This window comes from Stomoxys calcitrans, chromosome 4, assembly GCF_963082655.1.
Source record: "Stomoxys calcitrans chromosome 4, idStoCalc2.1, whole genome shotgun sequence".
Lineage (NCBI taxonomy): Eukaryota > Metazoa > Arthropoda > Insecta > Diptera > Muscidae > Stomoxys > Stomoxys calcitrans.
The window spans coordinates 111,279,733-111,296,734 of record NC_081555.1 but is presented as its reverse complement, the minus strand read 5'-3'; the positions used below and the strand labels follow the sequence as shown (position 1 = coordinate 111,296,734).

At 37.8% G+C, this 17,002-nt stretch overlaps 1 protein-coding gene across 1 annotated transcript; it reads left to right on the top strand.

Annotated features, from left to right (window-relative positions):
• The first annotated feature begins 1,093 nt into the window (after positions 1 to 1,093).
• On the top strand, positions 1,094 to 13,834 carry LOC106086913 (putative transporter SVOPL). The gene is made up of 8 exons (XM_013251733.2): positions 1,094 to 1,395; positions 6,650 to 6,739; positions 6,803 to 7,127; positions 7,221 to 7,581; positions 12,539 to 12,859; positions 12,924 to 13,056; positions 13,366 to 13,522; positions 13,599 to 13,834. The coding sequence occupies exons 1-8, from the start codon at positions 1,329 to 1,331 to the stop codon at positions 13,789 to 13,791; spliced, it is 1,647 nt and encodes a 548-aa protein (XP_013107187.2). The 5' UTR covers positions 1,094 to 1,328; the 3' UTR covers positions 13,792 to 13,834.
• Positions 13,835 to 17,002: the final 3,168 nt, after the last annotated feature.

The following is a 17,002-nucleotide window of genomic DNA, read 5'->3' as shown; positions in this document are numbered from 1 at the left end:
ACACCAATAGTAGGTATCTGTGCAAAATTTCAAGCGTCTAGCTTTATGCGTTCGATCGCTATCGTGATTTCGACAGACAGATGGACGGGCATGGCTAGGGGGTCGCAGATCGATATTCCGAGAGGTTACAATCGGAATGACTAGATTAGTATACCCCCACTCTGTGGTGGTGGGTATAAAAGCGTTGTCCCTAAATATTTGGCCCCCCCTGTATATACTTTATGGGGTCGCAGATCACTAGGTGTTAAAAACGAAATGACTACATCCCTACAATGATGGTGGGTATAAAAATTAGATAAAAGAAAACTTTTGAAATATTTTGGTTAATATTTGGTCGTTTCCTTGTTTTGTCTGAGTATAAAATACTAATAAAAATGTTTGTTGGGTATGAAAATATATAATGATAACAGATACATGTTTGTAAACAATACTCAATTTAAAGAGAAGATTCTCTCATTCTTATTCTCGGGCGAATTGAGCATAAGGCCTTGAAGTACACTCAAAGCATTTTGTTAGTAAAAATATAAAAAAAATGCTATAATATCAGTTTTTTTTAGCGAAAATTTAAAGTAGTCGTCTTTGTTATTTAAACATACTTTTGTATGCAATTTCAGCGGGAAATTTCAGAGATTTTTTAAATAATACAATACATTACAATAAAATATATTTGTGAGGTATCCTGTTATGTTATAACTTCTCTATCAATTGGTGTGGCCATGTCGCACGCCATTCAGACTCGGCATAAAAAGAAGGGCCCTTATCATTGAGCTTAAACTTTAATCGGTTCCTTAATAAAATGTTTAATGGAAATTTAGTATTAGATTTGTATCAATAAATGTTAGGCATTTCATCGTTTTCCTCTTGATGAACTGCAATATATGCTACTTTATTATTGACCTATTTCAACTTTGTGAGTGTATTACGAGACAATTTGGAAAATTTTATACCAAGAGAAACAAATTTTGAAACTGATTTATACTACATATACGAATATTCTTAATATTTCTTTCTCTGCATTAACCATAAAATTTTGATAAGTATCAGCCAAGGTAAGATTTTAAAGAATAATACCAATGGTTATAATAGCCCTAATGTTATTAGTTTCAAAAGCATTTTCTTATCAATAACATCAAGCTATAAACGCGGAAGAATTTTTAAAAAATTGCTCACTTGAAGAAAACATTGGAATTGATGGAAACAGTCGAACGCGTTATGATTAATTTCCAATAATTGGGCAAAATAAATAAATTTATTTATTTATAAAAATAACGAAAAATAAAATATAAATTATATCTGTAAATCATTCCCATTATATTATTAAAAACGACATGGAAACATTAAAGGAAAGTAATGAACATATCCGCAACGATTCAAATGAAACCCCAAATGAAAAATGTAAGTCTATTAAATATCGGAACGCAATAACAATGAGGATAAGATAAAAAAGTGTTAAGAATTTTTGTGAAACCTTTAGCTCTTGTAAGTGCCATATAATTTGGTTTAACCAAAATTGACATCGGCCAGAAATGAAGTGATCCTCATCTTGAAGGAGTATCTCTCTATATAGCTGATTGTCAGCTGACATACATTTTGGGCTCCAAGGTTAATCAAATGATAACAATTTAGCGATAAAAACGTAAAACTAGGCAAAATAATGCAATGACCCTCATTCTCTTCGTTACTTCCCTGCAAGATAAGGATAATTCTTGGTAAAATAAATAAATCAGGTTTATTACTAAGTGTGAATTAGTGCATATCAAAGACCAAAAATAGAAGCCAGACAGCGAAATTGGATATATAAAGATAATTTGGTTAAAATTTTGATTAAAAAAAAGTTTCTACATTTTGTACTCCATATCTTGATATCCAACAAAGAAGGATGGTGGGCGAAGGATCTATTTCCGACCTTATCATATATATAAAATTCAATTTGTGTTTATTTGTTTGTTTGTTTGTCGGTTTGTTTGTTTGTTCCGTATAGACTCAAAAACGGCTGAACCGATTTCCTTGAAATTTTCACAGATTGTGTAGGTTGGTCCGGAAGGAAACATAGGGTATATAATTTTTTGATATCGGGAGGGGGGCGGACCCTCCCCCTTACCCCCAAAGTACTACCCAAAAATAAAAGTGGACCGATCGGAACAATATGGGATTCAAATGAAAGGTATTCAAGAGTAGAGTGCGAATTTCATAATAATCGTTGGGTCCCAGTACCTGGGGGCCGCCCCAGCCCCCAAACCCCTTAAAATAGGTTTATTTGACGATCATGACAATATGGGGCTCAAATGAAAGGTATTTGGAAGTACATTACAAATATGGTCACGAAGTAAGAAAAGGTGTTATAATTTATTGATAACGGAAGGGCGCGGACCCTCTCCCGTTACCCCAAAAACACCACCCAAACTCAAAAGTGGACCGATAAGAACAATTCGGGTATCAAATAAAAAGTCCCCACAAAAACGCCCAAAATGGGCACATTGGCCAATCACGGATATACGGGACTCGGTTTGTTTTTAGACTGAAAAACGGCAGAACCGATTTTTCCGAAATTTTCGCATATTCTGTAGATTGGTCTGGAAGGAAACATAGGCTATATAATTTTTGGATGTCGGGAGGGGAGCGGACCCTCCCCCTTACCCCAAAAGTACTACCCAAACATAAAGGACCGATCGGGACAATTTGGGATTCAAATGAAAGGTATTTAAGAGTAGAGTACGAATTTCATAATAAAAGTTAGGTCAAAGTACCAGTGGGCCGCCCCAGCCCAAAAACTCCTTAAAATATGTTTATTTGACGATCATAACAACTGGGACTCAAATGAAAGATATTCGGGAGTAGATTACGAATATGGTCAGGAAGTAGGAATAGGCTTTATAATTTATTGGTAACGGAGGGGAGCGGACCCTCCACCGTTACCGCAAAAACACCACCCAAAATCAAAAGTAGACCGATAAGGACAATATGGGTATCAAATGAAAAGTACGCGGGAGTAGATAACGAATCTTGCATTCAAATTCATGTCGAACAAAAACGCCCAAAATGGCACATTAACCAATCACGGATATATGGGACTTGGTTTGTTTGTTCCGTATAGACTGAAACTTGGTTTGTTTGTTCCGTATAGACTGAAAAACAGCAGAACCGATTTTCTCTAAATTTTCGCATATTGTGTAGGTTAGTCGGGAAGGAAACATAGGCTATATAATTTTTCGATATCGGAAGGGGGACGGACCCTCCCCCTTATGCCAAAAACACAACGCAAAATCAAAAGTGGACTGGTCGGGACAATATAGGTATCAATTGAAAGGTATTGGAGAGTAGAATACGAATATGGTATTAAAATGTGAGTCTAAGTACCCATAGGGCCGCCAAAACGCCAAAACTGCCCCAATCAGACATATTGGACGTTCATTTCAATATGGGGCTCAAATGAAAGGTATTCAGGAGAAGATTTCTAATCTGGCATACAAAATCAGATCAAAGTATAGGGGGTCATGCCACCCCCCAAAAACGTCATTAGACCCCTTATGACTATATGTGGTACATGGCTGAACCGATTTTCTTAAAATTTTCATAGATTGTGTACGTTTGTCTGGAAGGAAAAATAGGCTATATAATTTTTAGATATCGGGTGAAGGCGGGCATTCGAAGTTCATGTCAATATGGGACTCAAATGAAAAGTATTAGGCAGTAGGTTATAAATATGGCATAAAACATTAGGTCGAAGTAATGGGAGGTCGCCCACCCCCAAATACCCCCAAATGGGCATATTAGACGACCATGGTTATATGGGACGCAAATGAAAGGTATTTGGGAGTAGATTACTAATATGACATTAAAATTTGCGTTCAAGTCTAGTTGGCGCTTTTTCTCCTAAAGATACATCAAATGGGTTATTCGACCCATTATGACAATATGGGACTCAAATGAAAGGTATTTGAGAGTAGAAAACGAATTTGATATCCAATTTTGGAGCAAAGTGTTTTGGGGCACGCCCTAAAGCACCCCCTAAACTGAACCTCTTTTCAGTTGATATATATTTTCAGTGAAAAGTGCCGGTGGCCGCCCCAGCCCCAAAACACCGTCCAAACGGTTCATACTTACCGGCCATGGCAAAATGGGGCTCAAATTAAAGGGATTTGGAAGTGCAGCACGAATTTTATATCCATATTTGAAAATATTACCCTAAGGAAGAACATTACCACCAGGAACCGAGAAGGAGAAAATTCTCATAGGCAGATTAATTTTGAAGATGGGCTATATCGGAGTATATCCTAATATAGCCCCCATTTAGACCTATCTACCAATTTAACTCCTTAGGCCTATTATAGGCGTATTTATTACCCGATTTCAATGAGTTGTATTAGGTCCCTCGACATTCGTTCCAAATATGTTTAAGATCGGGCTTTATTGGGTATAGTTGCCATATATACTAATCACCCGATTCCTGTGCCCCATGTGGTTCAGATCGGTCTATATTTGGATATAGACCTCTGCCTGAAAGGCCGTACACCCGTTCGGCAGTCTCAGAGACATACTGAGACTGTGTGTTCTTTCAGAGGTCCGTGCCATGGCAGTGGCCGCAAGGGAAGTTCTGGTAAGGGACTTACCGCCCTCGAAACTCAGAATTTATGTTGACAGTATGGAGGCGCTCAATGCCTTAAAAAATGATTGAATCAAGTAATTTTTAATTCAAAATCATTTTATTTTCAATAAAATTTTAAATTGAATTTTTTTATTATTTTCTGTAGACTCCCGGACGAGTGTACGGTCTTTCAGGCAAAGGTCTGTGCCATTAAAGTAGCCGCAAGAGAATTTGGGGATTTACTGCCCTCAAAACTCAGCTTTTATGTGGACAGTATGGCAGCACTCAATGCCTTGGTTTCGAAGACGGTGAGGTCGAGGTGCGTGGCAGATTGTTTGGAGTCCCTGGATAGATTCCCAGTCCGAGTTCATCATATGACGCTGCCTTAGGTTCCCGGACATGTGGGGATTCCAGAAAATAAGAAGGCAAACGAATGTGCCAGGGGGGTCTTCTGCGCCGGGCGAACCAGTCACCGGTCTTGCCATTTGTCGGGCGTCGGTGGCAAGATGAGACTCGGGGATGGTTGCCGGACTGCTAGAGCGCTCTGGGCTGTCATCGACCGGAGGATAACGAGAGAGTTACTGGCGTTCGATAAGAGGTCGATGAGTACCTTAACAGGGGGTCATAACCAGACACTGTGCCATGGGCCGTACGGTGGCGCGCATGGGATTACCACACAATTACTTCTGCAGGAGTTGCTTTGACGACGATGAAGAGGAGACTATCGAGCACTTGATAAGTTCATGTCCGGGTCTTCAGGGACGCAGGCTCTTCTTTCTGGGGAGGCTGTTTTTCTGCTATCTGGGTGATATTGCGAAAGTACCTCTGGGAGGTCTCCTGAGATTTGTTGAAGGGGCGGGATGGTTTCGACGGGGGGTAGCATAAACTTCGGCGAAGACACATACGTGTTTGCGTGGAAAAGGGCGTTTCACCCCCGCTCTGGTTCTCCTTTCCTCCCGATTCTTTAATTCGTGTATAACCTCTGGGTAAGGTTCAAGATCTCACATCTTATTATACCCTCAACCATAGAATGGGGTATACTAATTTCACCATACTGTTTGTAACTCCTCGAAATATTCATCTAAGTCTCCATAAAGGATATATATTCTCCGTCTGTACGTCCGAAACCATTTTTCGAAAGAGTAAAGCTAGCCGCTTGACATTTTGCACATATACTTCTTTTTAGCGTATGTTGGTTGGGTTGTAAATGGGCCATATCGGTGCATGTTTTGATATAGCTGCCATTTAAAAGGAACTTGGATCTTGACTTTTTGAGCCTCTAGATGGCGCAATTCCTTTCCGATTTAGCTGAAGGGTGTTTCGTTACAACATAGAAACTGTAACAACTGCACTAAGTATGGTTGAAATCAATCCATAACCTGGTATAGCTGTTATTTAAACGCATCTGGGGTCTTAACTTCTTGAGCCTCTAGAGGGGGCAATTTCTATATCAACTTAGCTGAAATTTTGGATAAGGTGTTTCGTTAGAACACCCAACAACTGTGCTAAGTATAATTCAAATCGGTTAATAAACTGATATTGCTGTCATATGAACCGATCTTGAATCTTGTTTTCTTGAGCACCTAGAGGGCGCAATTCTTATCCAATGATGCCACCTGCCCATAAACCGCACCAAACTGTGACTTTTTCTGGATACATTGGTAGCTCTTGCAATGCTTCTGGATGATCTTCACTTCAAAATCGACAATTCTGCTTATTTTCGTACCCATTGAGCCAAAAATTAGCTTCGTCGCTCAGTGGAAAAAGTACGCGATGAACTTTCTTAACAGACCACGCATTTTGATAATTAAATTCAATAATTTGCAAGCGTTGTTCGTTTGTAACACGATTCATGGTTAAGTTATAGACCAAACTGAAGATGTTTGACAGTGCAACAAAACTCGAAACGAGGGTAAGCGGTTTAAACTAGTATTTTCAAAAAGATTCGTTATTTTGGTTAAAATTTTATTCTCAAAGAAATTCGTTTTAAATATTCAATGAAATGTTTGCCCAGAATTGGATCAAAACTAAACTAAATCAAAATTAATTATATCTATTTTTTAGTACTTTCCCATGATGATATACTTTCTAGCAACAGAAAACTTCATTTATTCGAAGAGACAATTACATTTTCTGAAGCTTTGGAGAAAACAAGTATAACGAGTTCTTAACATCAGAGTAACAAAAATCTATAATGATTAATTTTCTTCATTTAAGAATATGGTCGATTTAATTATTTGATCATAATGGTCACAGGTATGGCATGGGCCAATGTCCTAATGGATACATGCTCGGTGGCCTTTTATATGACAGTAGCCAGCTGCGATCTCCAACTGACAAATTATCGCAAAAGTCTGCTTAGTGGTATTGGATTTGTGGGTATAATCCTAAGTTCACAGCTGTGGGGATTTCTAGCAGACACTAAAGGTCGAAGGAGTGTCATTTGGCCATCATTAGTAGCTGGATTTGTGGTTACGTTAATTTCCAGTTTTTCCAATAATTTTTGGGTGATACTTGTGTTAAGACTTTTCAATGGTGTTTTGTAAGTATGAAAAAAAAAAAATATATATATTTTATATTAATTTAATTTATTAATTTTGTTTTTGCTTTTTTAATTTATTTTATTTTACTTTAGTGTCTGCTGTTCCTCAGCCACAGTCTATGCTTATTCCAGTGAATTTTTCACCGAAAAAACTCGTTCTAAATCCATAATGATCTCATCGTTTATATTTTCCTTTGTTGGCATGATTTTGCCCTTCTTAGCATTTGCTATTATAAATGGCGAATGGAGTATAGTCATACCAGCGCTTGGGCTAATTTACAAACCCTGGCGTTTATTTGTTATCGTGTGTGGTATAACGGGCCTTGTTTGTGGCATTATTATATACTTTTTGCCAGAAAGTCCGAAATTTTTGCTATCCATATATAAGGAAGAGGAGGCGAAAGAGGTTTTGCAAAAAATTTACCGCATTAATGGTGGGAAAGATGAACTAAAGGTAAGACAGAAAATCAAAATATAAATAAGGTTGGATTAAAAAGAGGGTGCGGTTTAATATCCGCCACTATGGACATATACCTAAGCCAGTAATCGGCTTGTTGTGCACCTAAATACTAAAAAGTAATATCTAAGTCAGGAATTCCGTTCTACTTACAAAATCCTTTATTATTCTTTCTACAACCCCCCTATGTTTAGAGAAGGGCGACGAGTAAATATTCTTTGGGTAAATTGGGTGAATATCCGATTATTTACCCTTTATACCCAAAAAAAAAATAGGAGCATTTTTCATCCGATTTCGATGAAACTTGTCATATTTGTTAAATGTGATCCAGATCGGATCATATTTGGATATAACTGCCATATACACCGATCTCCCGAAATAGAGAATTGAGCCCATAAAACGAAATCAAAATCGGTCGAAAAATGCTCCTTTTATGGGCTCAATACTCTGTATCGGAAGATCGGTCTATATGGGAGCGATATCCAAATGTGTTCCGATCTGGACCACATTTAACAAATAGGTGTAGAGGTCTACCAGAACTCAGTGTGCCAAATTTCATCGAAATCGGATGAAAAATGCTCCTTTTATAGACTCAATACTTTATATCGGGAGATGGGTCTATATGGCAGCTATATTTAAATATGGTCCGATCTGGACCACATTTGGCGGGAATGATTTGGGGACTACCAGAACTCATTGTTCTAATTTCCGAAATCCCTATATTGGGAGATCGATCTATAGGGCAGCTATATCCAAATCTGAACCGATCTAGACCACACTCTACAGAAATGGGTAGGGGTTTACCAGAACTCACTATTCAAAATTTCATCGAAAACGGATTAAAAATTGCCAATTTATTACCTCAAGACTTTAAGTCTGGAGATTGGTCTATATAGCAGCTATATGTAACAAAATTCCGATTTTTGAGATCAGCGAAATCAACAAAAATTGTTTGGAAAATGTTTTATACCCAAGATATCTGCAAAATTATAAATATCCAGCTTTTGGGTATATATGGGTAAATACCCGGCTACCTACCCTATATACCAAATTTACCGGGTAAATCCCTTTTGGGTATTTACCCATCGCCCATCTCTACCAATGATTCATATCTCACATCTCCAGAATAAACCGATTGGGAACGGTTAGACAAATAAGACTCTATAAGCCTGGTCGATGTGTCAGTAAAATTGATAAACAGGCGAAGTTTCAAACACAAATGCCGGTGATCTACGGTCTCAAAAGCTTTGGAATGGTAGAGTAGGATAAGAAAACAAACCTTGTTATCATCGATTTCGCTCCGAATTGAGTCGGACACTTCTATACGGATGCTAGCACAACTATGACCAGCGCAAAAGCCCGACTGTATAGCCGTCAATAATGATGCACGATCGACATATTCCGAAATCTGGCTGTAGAGGCCACCGTAGCGCAGAGGTAAGCATGTCCGCCTATGACGCTGAACGCCTGGGTTCGAATCCTGGCGAGACCATTAGAAAAATTTGTCAGCGGTGGTTTACCCCTCCTAATGCTGGCAATATTTGTAAGGTACTATGCCTTGTTAAACTTCTCTCCAAAGATGCACGATCGACATATTCCGAAATCTGGCTGTGGAGGCCACCGTAGCGCAGAGGTAAGCATGTCCGCCTATGACGCTGAACGCCTGGGTTCGAATCCTGGCGAGACCATTAGAAAAATTTGTCAGCGGTGGTTTACCCCTCCTAATGCTGGCAATATTTGTAAGGTACTATGCCTTGTTAAACTTCTCTCCAAAGAGGTGTCGTACTGCGGCACGCTGTTCGGACTCGGCTATAAAAAGGAGGCCCCTTATCATTGAGCTTAAACTAGAATCGGACTGCACTCATTGGTATGTGAGAAATTTGCCGCTGTTCCTTAGTTCTTATTCATGAGGAAAATTTGCTTTTGTATTTGGCTGTGTATTATCATTTCGGAAACCTTGGAAAGGTATGATAATATCGCTACCGGTCGGAATTCCGTATTAGATTTAGGAACGGGAATAATTTTAGCAGGAAGTGGGATATATACAAGATGTCAAGATAGTGTTATAGGTATAAAGAGGCAGCAGGCGAGGCTGCCGCCAGATCCGATGGCATTCGATTTGTCAAAACCTTCACATGAGTAACGCACCTAAACTCGAAAATTCCCTCACCTAGAAAGAAGGACCAGTCGGTATATTAACGAAGTCTTCGTTAAGTTCGCTTACGTCATCATTATAATTCCCAGATGTCTTTGACCTTCCAACACCTCTATCGCGAATTCACCTTCTGCGGGCAGAACGAAATTTATCGTATAGTTCTGGGTTTTTTTTACCTCTTCCACCTCGAATATGCTTTGTCTCTGTAACCAATGGATGGTTTTAATGGTGGAATTAAACCATGGCTTATTAGATGAGGTGTGATGCTTACTTCTTATAAAAATTGTTGTATTGTATAATAGTACGATATTCTTCTGAAGAAATGCAAGCTGCTGATCCACAGAAATTCGACCATACACTCGGTTCCAATCAACTTCTGGGTATGTCTCCTTCAAAATACTGTAGTCACGAAAAGAAAAGGTCTGATTAACCGTACGCAAACTAAAGTCATAAGACATCCCATGGCAGCCGGTTCAACGTACCGGATTGGCCCGATGGAGTCTTTTCTCGGCAAGGTCTGCCGCCTCAGAGTACAACACACTGCTACAACAACATAAGACAAGAATATTAGTCATTGATGACAAAGACATAAAATCTATCTGCCGATTCTATCTCTTATTACTCCATTTAGCAGAAATTTGAAACTGTGACCTGTATAAGGTATATCCGCACCTGAACCAAATGATCCAGATCGGCCCATATTTGTCGCATTGGTTACCGACTTCGTTGAAATTTTGAACAATGAGTTTCATTAGCCTCGTCGACATCTCAGCTGAATATAATCCAGATCGGACCATACTTGGTTATAGTTGCCATATAGACCCCTATGTCGATTTAGAGTCTCTAGCCCATAAAAGCCGCATTAAATATCTGATTACGCTGAAATTTTGATCCATATTTGGATAATAATATGAATATAATAGAGTTTTAATAAATTAGGATATGTATATCCATGTGGTGGGCATTAAAAATTCGGAACGGCCGAATTTAATACTTTTTATACCCTTCACCATAGGATGGGGGTAAACTAATTTCGTCATTCTGTTTGTAACTCTCGAAAGATTCGCCTGAGGCCCCATAAAGTATATATATTCTTGATCGACATGAAATCTTAAATCTAGCCATGTCCGTCAGTCTGTTCGTCCGTCAGTCTGTCTGTCTGTCAAAAGCACGCAAACTTTCGAAGAAGTAAAACTAGCCGCTTGAAATTTTGCAAAAAATACTTCATATTAGTGTTGGTCGGTTGGGATTGTAAATGGGCCATATCATGGTCCATGTTTTGATATAGATGCCATAAAAACCGATCTTGGATCTTGACTTCTTGAGCCACTAGAAGGAGCAATTTTTACCCGATTTGGCTGACATTTTGCACGACGTGTTTTGTTATGACTTCCAACAACTGTGGGGTCAAATAACCTGGGGGGTAGCCCCATCCCAAAACCCACCCGTACGCACATGGGTACCGATTGGGACAATATGGGTATCAAATGAAAGTTATTTAAGAGTAGTGTACGAATTTGGTATACAAATTTCACTCTTAATTTTCGGGGGAGTTCCCTACCCCCCAAATAGGCTCAAGAGGACACTTTCACCGCTTTGGGTAATATGGGTATCAAATGAAAGATATTTAAGAGTAGAGTACGAACTTGGCATTAAACTTTAACCCTAAATGTCCAAAAAGCACCACCCAACAGGACACTTTAACCGTTTTGGGCAATATGGGTATCAAATGAAATGCATTCAAAAGTAGAATGCAAATCTGACACAAAAACTTTTTTTTTGATGTCTGAGAACCCTCTCCACCCCCCAAAATTCCCAAACAAGAAAAAATTTTCTGATTGGGACAATATGGATATCATATGAAAACTATTTAAAAGAAGGGTCCAATACTGTTATCAAAATTTATTCCTTGGTGTCTACGGGGCCTTCCCAACCCCAAAAACCCCCAAAACGGGTGTAAATGTCCAACGTCACAAAATGGGTATCGAATGAAAGGTCTTTGGGGTTTGACTAAATATCTGGTATACACATTTAGGACACCACCCATCCACTAGGATTTCGAATCTAATGTTGGTATAAGGATTCAAGTACCAGGGTCACGTCCTACCGTTCAGCAGGACAAGTAGTTCGCGACAATAATGGACTCAAATAAATTGTCGTTTGGTTCTTAGTGTCGGGGGAACGACCCTCTCCTCCCAATAAATATAACGCCAAACTACCATGTAGGATGGCCGTGAATATATTGTACTCAAATAAATGGATGTGTCAGAGGGCAATAAGTATGGTACAAATCGGTCCATAACCTGATACAGCTGTCATATAACTCGATCTTGGATCTTGAATTCTTGATCCTTTAGAGGGCGCAATTCGTATCCGATTCAGCTTTACTTTTGCATGACGTATTTTGTTGTGACTTCCAAAAATTTTGCAGAGTATGGTTCAAATCGGACCATAACCTGATATAGCTGCCATATAAACTTCTTGAGTTCTTCAGCCTTTAGAGGGCGCAATTATTATCCGATTTGGTTAAAATTTTGTACAACGGCTTCTCCCATCACCTTCATAAGATTCGGCCCGGCCGAACTTAGCGCACTTTTACTTGTTATTTGTAGTTTTTTTTTTTAATTTTGCAAAACATTCTGTTAATAAGAAATTTTTATAAGATTTTTTTTTTTTTTTTTTGAAAAATTTAAGGATAAATTTTTTAAATTAAATTTAATCAATCTTTTCTTTTTATAGAAAATAAAGTTTAAATTTTTTAAAACTAAAATTGTATTTAGTTCGCATAATTACTTACAGCTCCCTCATATCATTCTTGAAGAGGATAGCACCGACATTTCTACCCCTCAAAAGAATGACTCCAGTAATATGCAACAATTTTTTACATCAATGTGGGAACAAACCGTCACTCTATTCCGAAAGAAATATATTCTCTCCACTGTAGTAGTTTCTGCGACACAATTCTGGCTTTATGCAATTGGCACAGGACTGTATATGTGGTTTCCACATTTCATCAATGCAATGGGGGAATTTATGAAAAACAATCCCAATGAGAAAGGATTTCTATGCGATATAATTCATGAGAAGGATTTAAGTTTGAATGCTAAAAATAATAATCAGGTAAAACTAATAAAAATTGCTTTTTAACTTTCAAGAGTCATATTGCTATTTTGTTTTTATTTAGACTACCTTGGATTGTCCGGATAAATTGGAAAATATTACATTTGCCTATGCAGTGCTGATGGATATTTTATATCTCATATCCTTTGCCATTTTAACATTTTTAGTGAATCGTATCAATAAAAATTTTATTATGTGTAAGTATGACTTTCTTATATTGGGTTGCCCAAAAAGTAATTGCGGATTTTTTAAAAGAAAGTAAATGCATTTTTAATAAAACTTAGAATGAACTTTAATCAAATATACTTTTTTTACACTTTTTTTCTAAAGCAAGCTAAAAGTAAAAGCTGATAACTGACAGAAGAAAGAATGCAATTAGAGAGTCACAAGCTGTGAAAAAATTTTTCAACGCCGACTATATAAAAAATCCGCAATTAGTTTTTGGGCAATCCAATATACAATATTTTAAAAGCTATGACCAAATCTCTTATTATTTTTGCACTTAGTCATTGTTATTTTATTCTGTAGTGGCTGTGGCTTGGTAGCAATTTGGACTTCTAATGTATCAATATCGGCCATTCTATATGTGATATTTTTTGTGGTGGCTATTGGCATTAATATCCTGGGAGCTATAACAGTCGATTTGTATCCCACTCAATTGAGGTGGGCTCAAATTTATAACCAGATCCTTTTCATATGAAAAATGTCCTTTTGATTTTCTTTTTCATTTATTTTACAGAGGAATGGCAATGTGTGTTTCTTTGATGATTGGTCGTCTTGGCAGTGTGATAGGAACCTATATAGTTGGAGTTTTAATAGCCAACAATTGTGAATTGACATTTTACATACCTTGCTGTGCCATGATGATTTGTGGTTTTCTAATTTTGCTTTTGCCACGGCCTATTACAGTGACCAATCAAGATAAAACCTAAAAACTTAAATAATAAACCATGTACTCAATTTTTGTATACGAAATTCGGTTGAAGCCATAAAAAATGAAAAATTTTTGGTATATACTAGTAAAAAATTGAATTGGTGGATAATGTCCTTCGCAGATTTTTATTTTGTTATGTTATTCTGTGTGGAAATCTGTTTCAACATCCAGAAGGGATTCCGTTGGTTGGTAGTTAATGTGTGTAGGTATCCTTTCTAGAGGTATGGCAGCTACTAGGCTAGAGCTGTTATTACAGGAATGTGTCCATCATGACAGGTCACTGTCTAATCGGAAAATATGCTGACAGACTGAAGGTTGCCAGTAACGACTTTTGCAAAAGGTGTGAGGACATCGAAGAAGAAGAGACTTTAGAACACCTTCTGTGCATGTGTCCCGCACTGGCACTCAGAAGGAGTTCCACTGTAGGTTCTCATTTCCTTGAGAACCTGTCTGATTTAGCGGATGTGAACCTTCGCAAGTTTTTGGGTTTTTCAAAGCAATCTAGATGATTCAACGGTAGAAACTATTTAGAAGCCATCTTCCTTCTTCTGTTCCTGTGGTATTACAATGGAGTGAGTCTGATGGCAGACTGCCACTTAAACCTAACAAAACCTAACCTATTACACGATATGTATTCTCATGTTTTTGCAAATGTGGCAGCTCTGAATGTTTTACATACCGTGTGATACGAACAAAAAATTAGATACCATATTAAGATCAGCCAGGCAAAACTTTGGATATCCACTCCTAAGATATATTTATTATTCTATTTTATTACTATACTATATAAAAATGTCGGCCGATTGGGCACAGTTTCAAATTTCAGCCAAATTGGGTAATAAATTACCCTTAATGTGCGAAAGACCCTAACAAAGCAGTTCGGTCTATATGGCTGCTACATCTTATTACGTTCTAATGTGGACCATACTTGGCTCGGATACAAGGTGGCCTAGTCCACCTCGCTGTTCAGCTTTTCAGCAAAGGGGTTTTAGACACAAATCGGCAGAAAGGTCTATATGGCAACTATATCCAAATATTGTTCGATGTTAACCATATTCCGTTAGGATATCGACGGGCCTAATAAAACTCACCGCTCCAAATTGCTGTGAAATCGCATGATAAATACACCTGTTTTGCGCTTAAAATCCTAATAAGGCAGATCTTTCTATATGGCAACTATGTTCAAAAATGGTCTGATCCGGACCATATCCAATACAGATATCGGGGGCCCTAACACAACTCACTGATCCAAATATCAGCAAAATCGAGCAATAAATGCTGTATTTATGTTCTTATGATACTAAATAGGAAGATCAATCTATGCATATGGCAACTATATCAATATATGGTCCGATCTGGACCATATTCGGTTCGGATGTCGACAAGCCTAATAAAGTTCACAGTTCCAAATTTCAGGGAAATCGGATTATAAATGCGGCTTTTATTGACTTAAAACCCGTAATCGGTATATCGGTCTACATAACAGCTATATTTAAATATAGACGGATGTGGACCATACTCGTTTCGAATATCGGGTGGTCTAGTACAATGCACTGTTCCAATTCGGTAATAAATGCGCCTGCTTTAGAATTAAAGCCCTAAGTCAGCAAATCGATCTATATGGCGCTAACCAAATTTCCAATGAACATTCCATTAAGTAACAGGGAATACTTCTCTCATATCAATGAGTGCATATCGGTCTATATGACAGTTATATGTAAATATTGTGCGATATGGGTCATATTCGGTGCGAATATCGGGGCCCCTAGTACAACGTGCTGTTTCAAATTTTACCGAAATCGGACAAAAATCAGCTTTTTAGTGGCTTAAGACCCTAAATCGCCAGATCGGTCTATATGGCAGCTATATCCAAAAATGGTCCAATTTGACCCATTCAAGGACTTAACTTGTAAAGGGTGATTTTTTTGAGGTTAGGATTTTCATGCATTAGTATTTGACAGATCACGTGGGATTTCAGACATGGTGTCAAAGAGAAAGATGCTCAGTATGCTTTGACATTTCATCATGAATAGACTTACTAACGAGCAACGCTTGCAAATCATTGAATTTTATTACCAAAATCAGTGTTCGGTTCGAAATGTGTTCATTCACCGTAACGTTGCGTCTTAGTAAGTCTATTCATGATGAAATGTCAAAGCATACTGAGCATCTTTCTCTTTGACACCATGTCTGAAATCCCACGTGATCTGTCAAATACTAATGCATGAAAATCCTAACCTCAAAAAAATCACCCTTTATATAGAAGAAATACGAATCTGTGCAAGATTTAAGCTCAATATCGCAATTTTCAAAGATTGTAGCGCGAAGGATAGACGTATAGACAAACGGACATCGTTAAATCGTCTCACAATTGTACAGCGATCAAAAGTATATATACTTTGTAGGGTGGGATATTTCGATGTGTTGCAAACGGAATGACTTAATGAATATACCCCCTATCCTACGGTGGTGGGTATAAAAACTGTGGACAAAATCCCAATATCTTCAAAAAAGCTCGCTTCAAAAGTCGCAATGGAAAAAATTAGTGCAAACCAACACTTTCAATGAGTTTAAACGTATGAAGTCAATCAAAGAAGTGAAAGTATATGGTAAAAGAAACCTTATTGTATTGAGTAATGAATTTAGTATACACTCAGAAAAAAATTTATCTAAATATGAGTTATTTACATATGCAATTTAGTTCATGATATTTATCCTCGATTAGTTAAAAAATTCTAAAGAGTTAGAAAATTAACTTTGTACAAATTAAAGTAACTACTCATGAGAATAGATAAAACAAGTTACAACTGGAGTTAGTAATATCTTTAAACGATTATTTTTGAAATAAGCGAAAAGCTGAACAAACCAGTTTTGCGTGTACCTTCCATTCTGACAACATGACCTAGACAACGCAATCATCGTGTTTTGATGCATTTAACAATGCTATCGTCGTAATATAGCTCGCGGTTCATACCATGTCTTTTTACTCCCTTAACCCAAACTGGTCCAAATATTTTACGAATGATTTTTCTCTCAAACACTTCAAGTACGAGGCAGTACTTGCTTTCGCAAGTACCAATGCTTCGGAGCCATACTACAGCACAGGTTGTATCTGTATCTTGTATAGTGTAATTTTCGTCTGTCGAGAGGTGGCTTTGCTCCTCAGCTTCGTGCAGGATATTAAAGAGATCGCACGATAGGCTGTCTCC

Excerpts from the sequence above, each read along its gene's own strand:
- LOC106086913 (XM_013251733.2), top strand. The coding sequence starts at position 1,329 with ATGGAAACATTAAAGGAAAGTAATGAACATATCCGCAACGATTCAAAT. Across the intron at positions 6,740-6,802 it reads TGAAGCTTTGGAGAAAACAA|AATATGGTCGATTTAATTAT; the intron begins GTATAACGAGTT and ends TCTTCATTTAAG. Across the intron at positions 13,523-13,598 it reads TTGTATCCCACTCAATTGAG|AGGAATGGCAATGTGTGTTT; the intron begins GTGGGCTCAAAT and ends TTTATTTTACAG.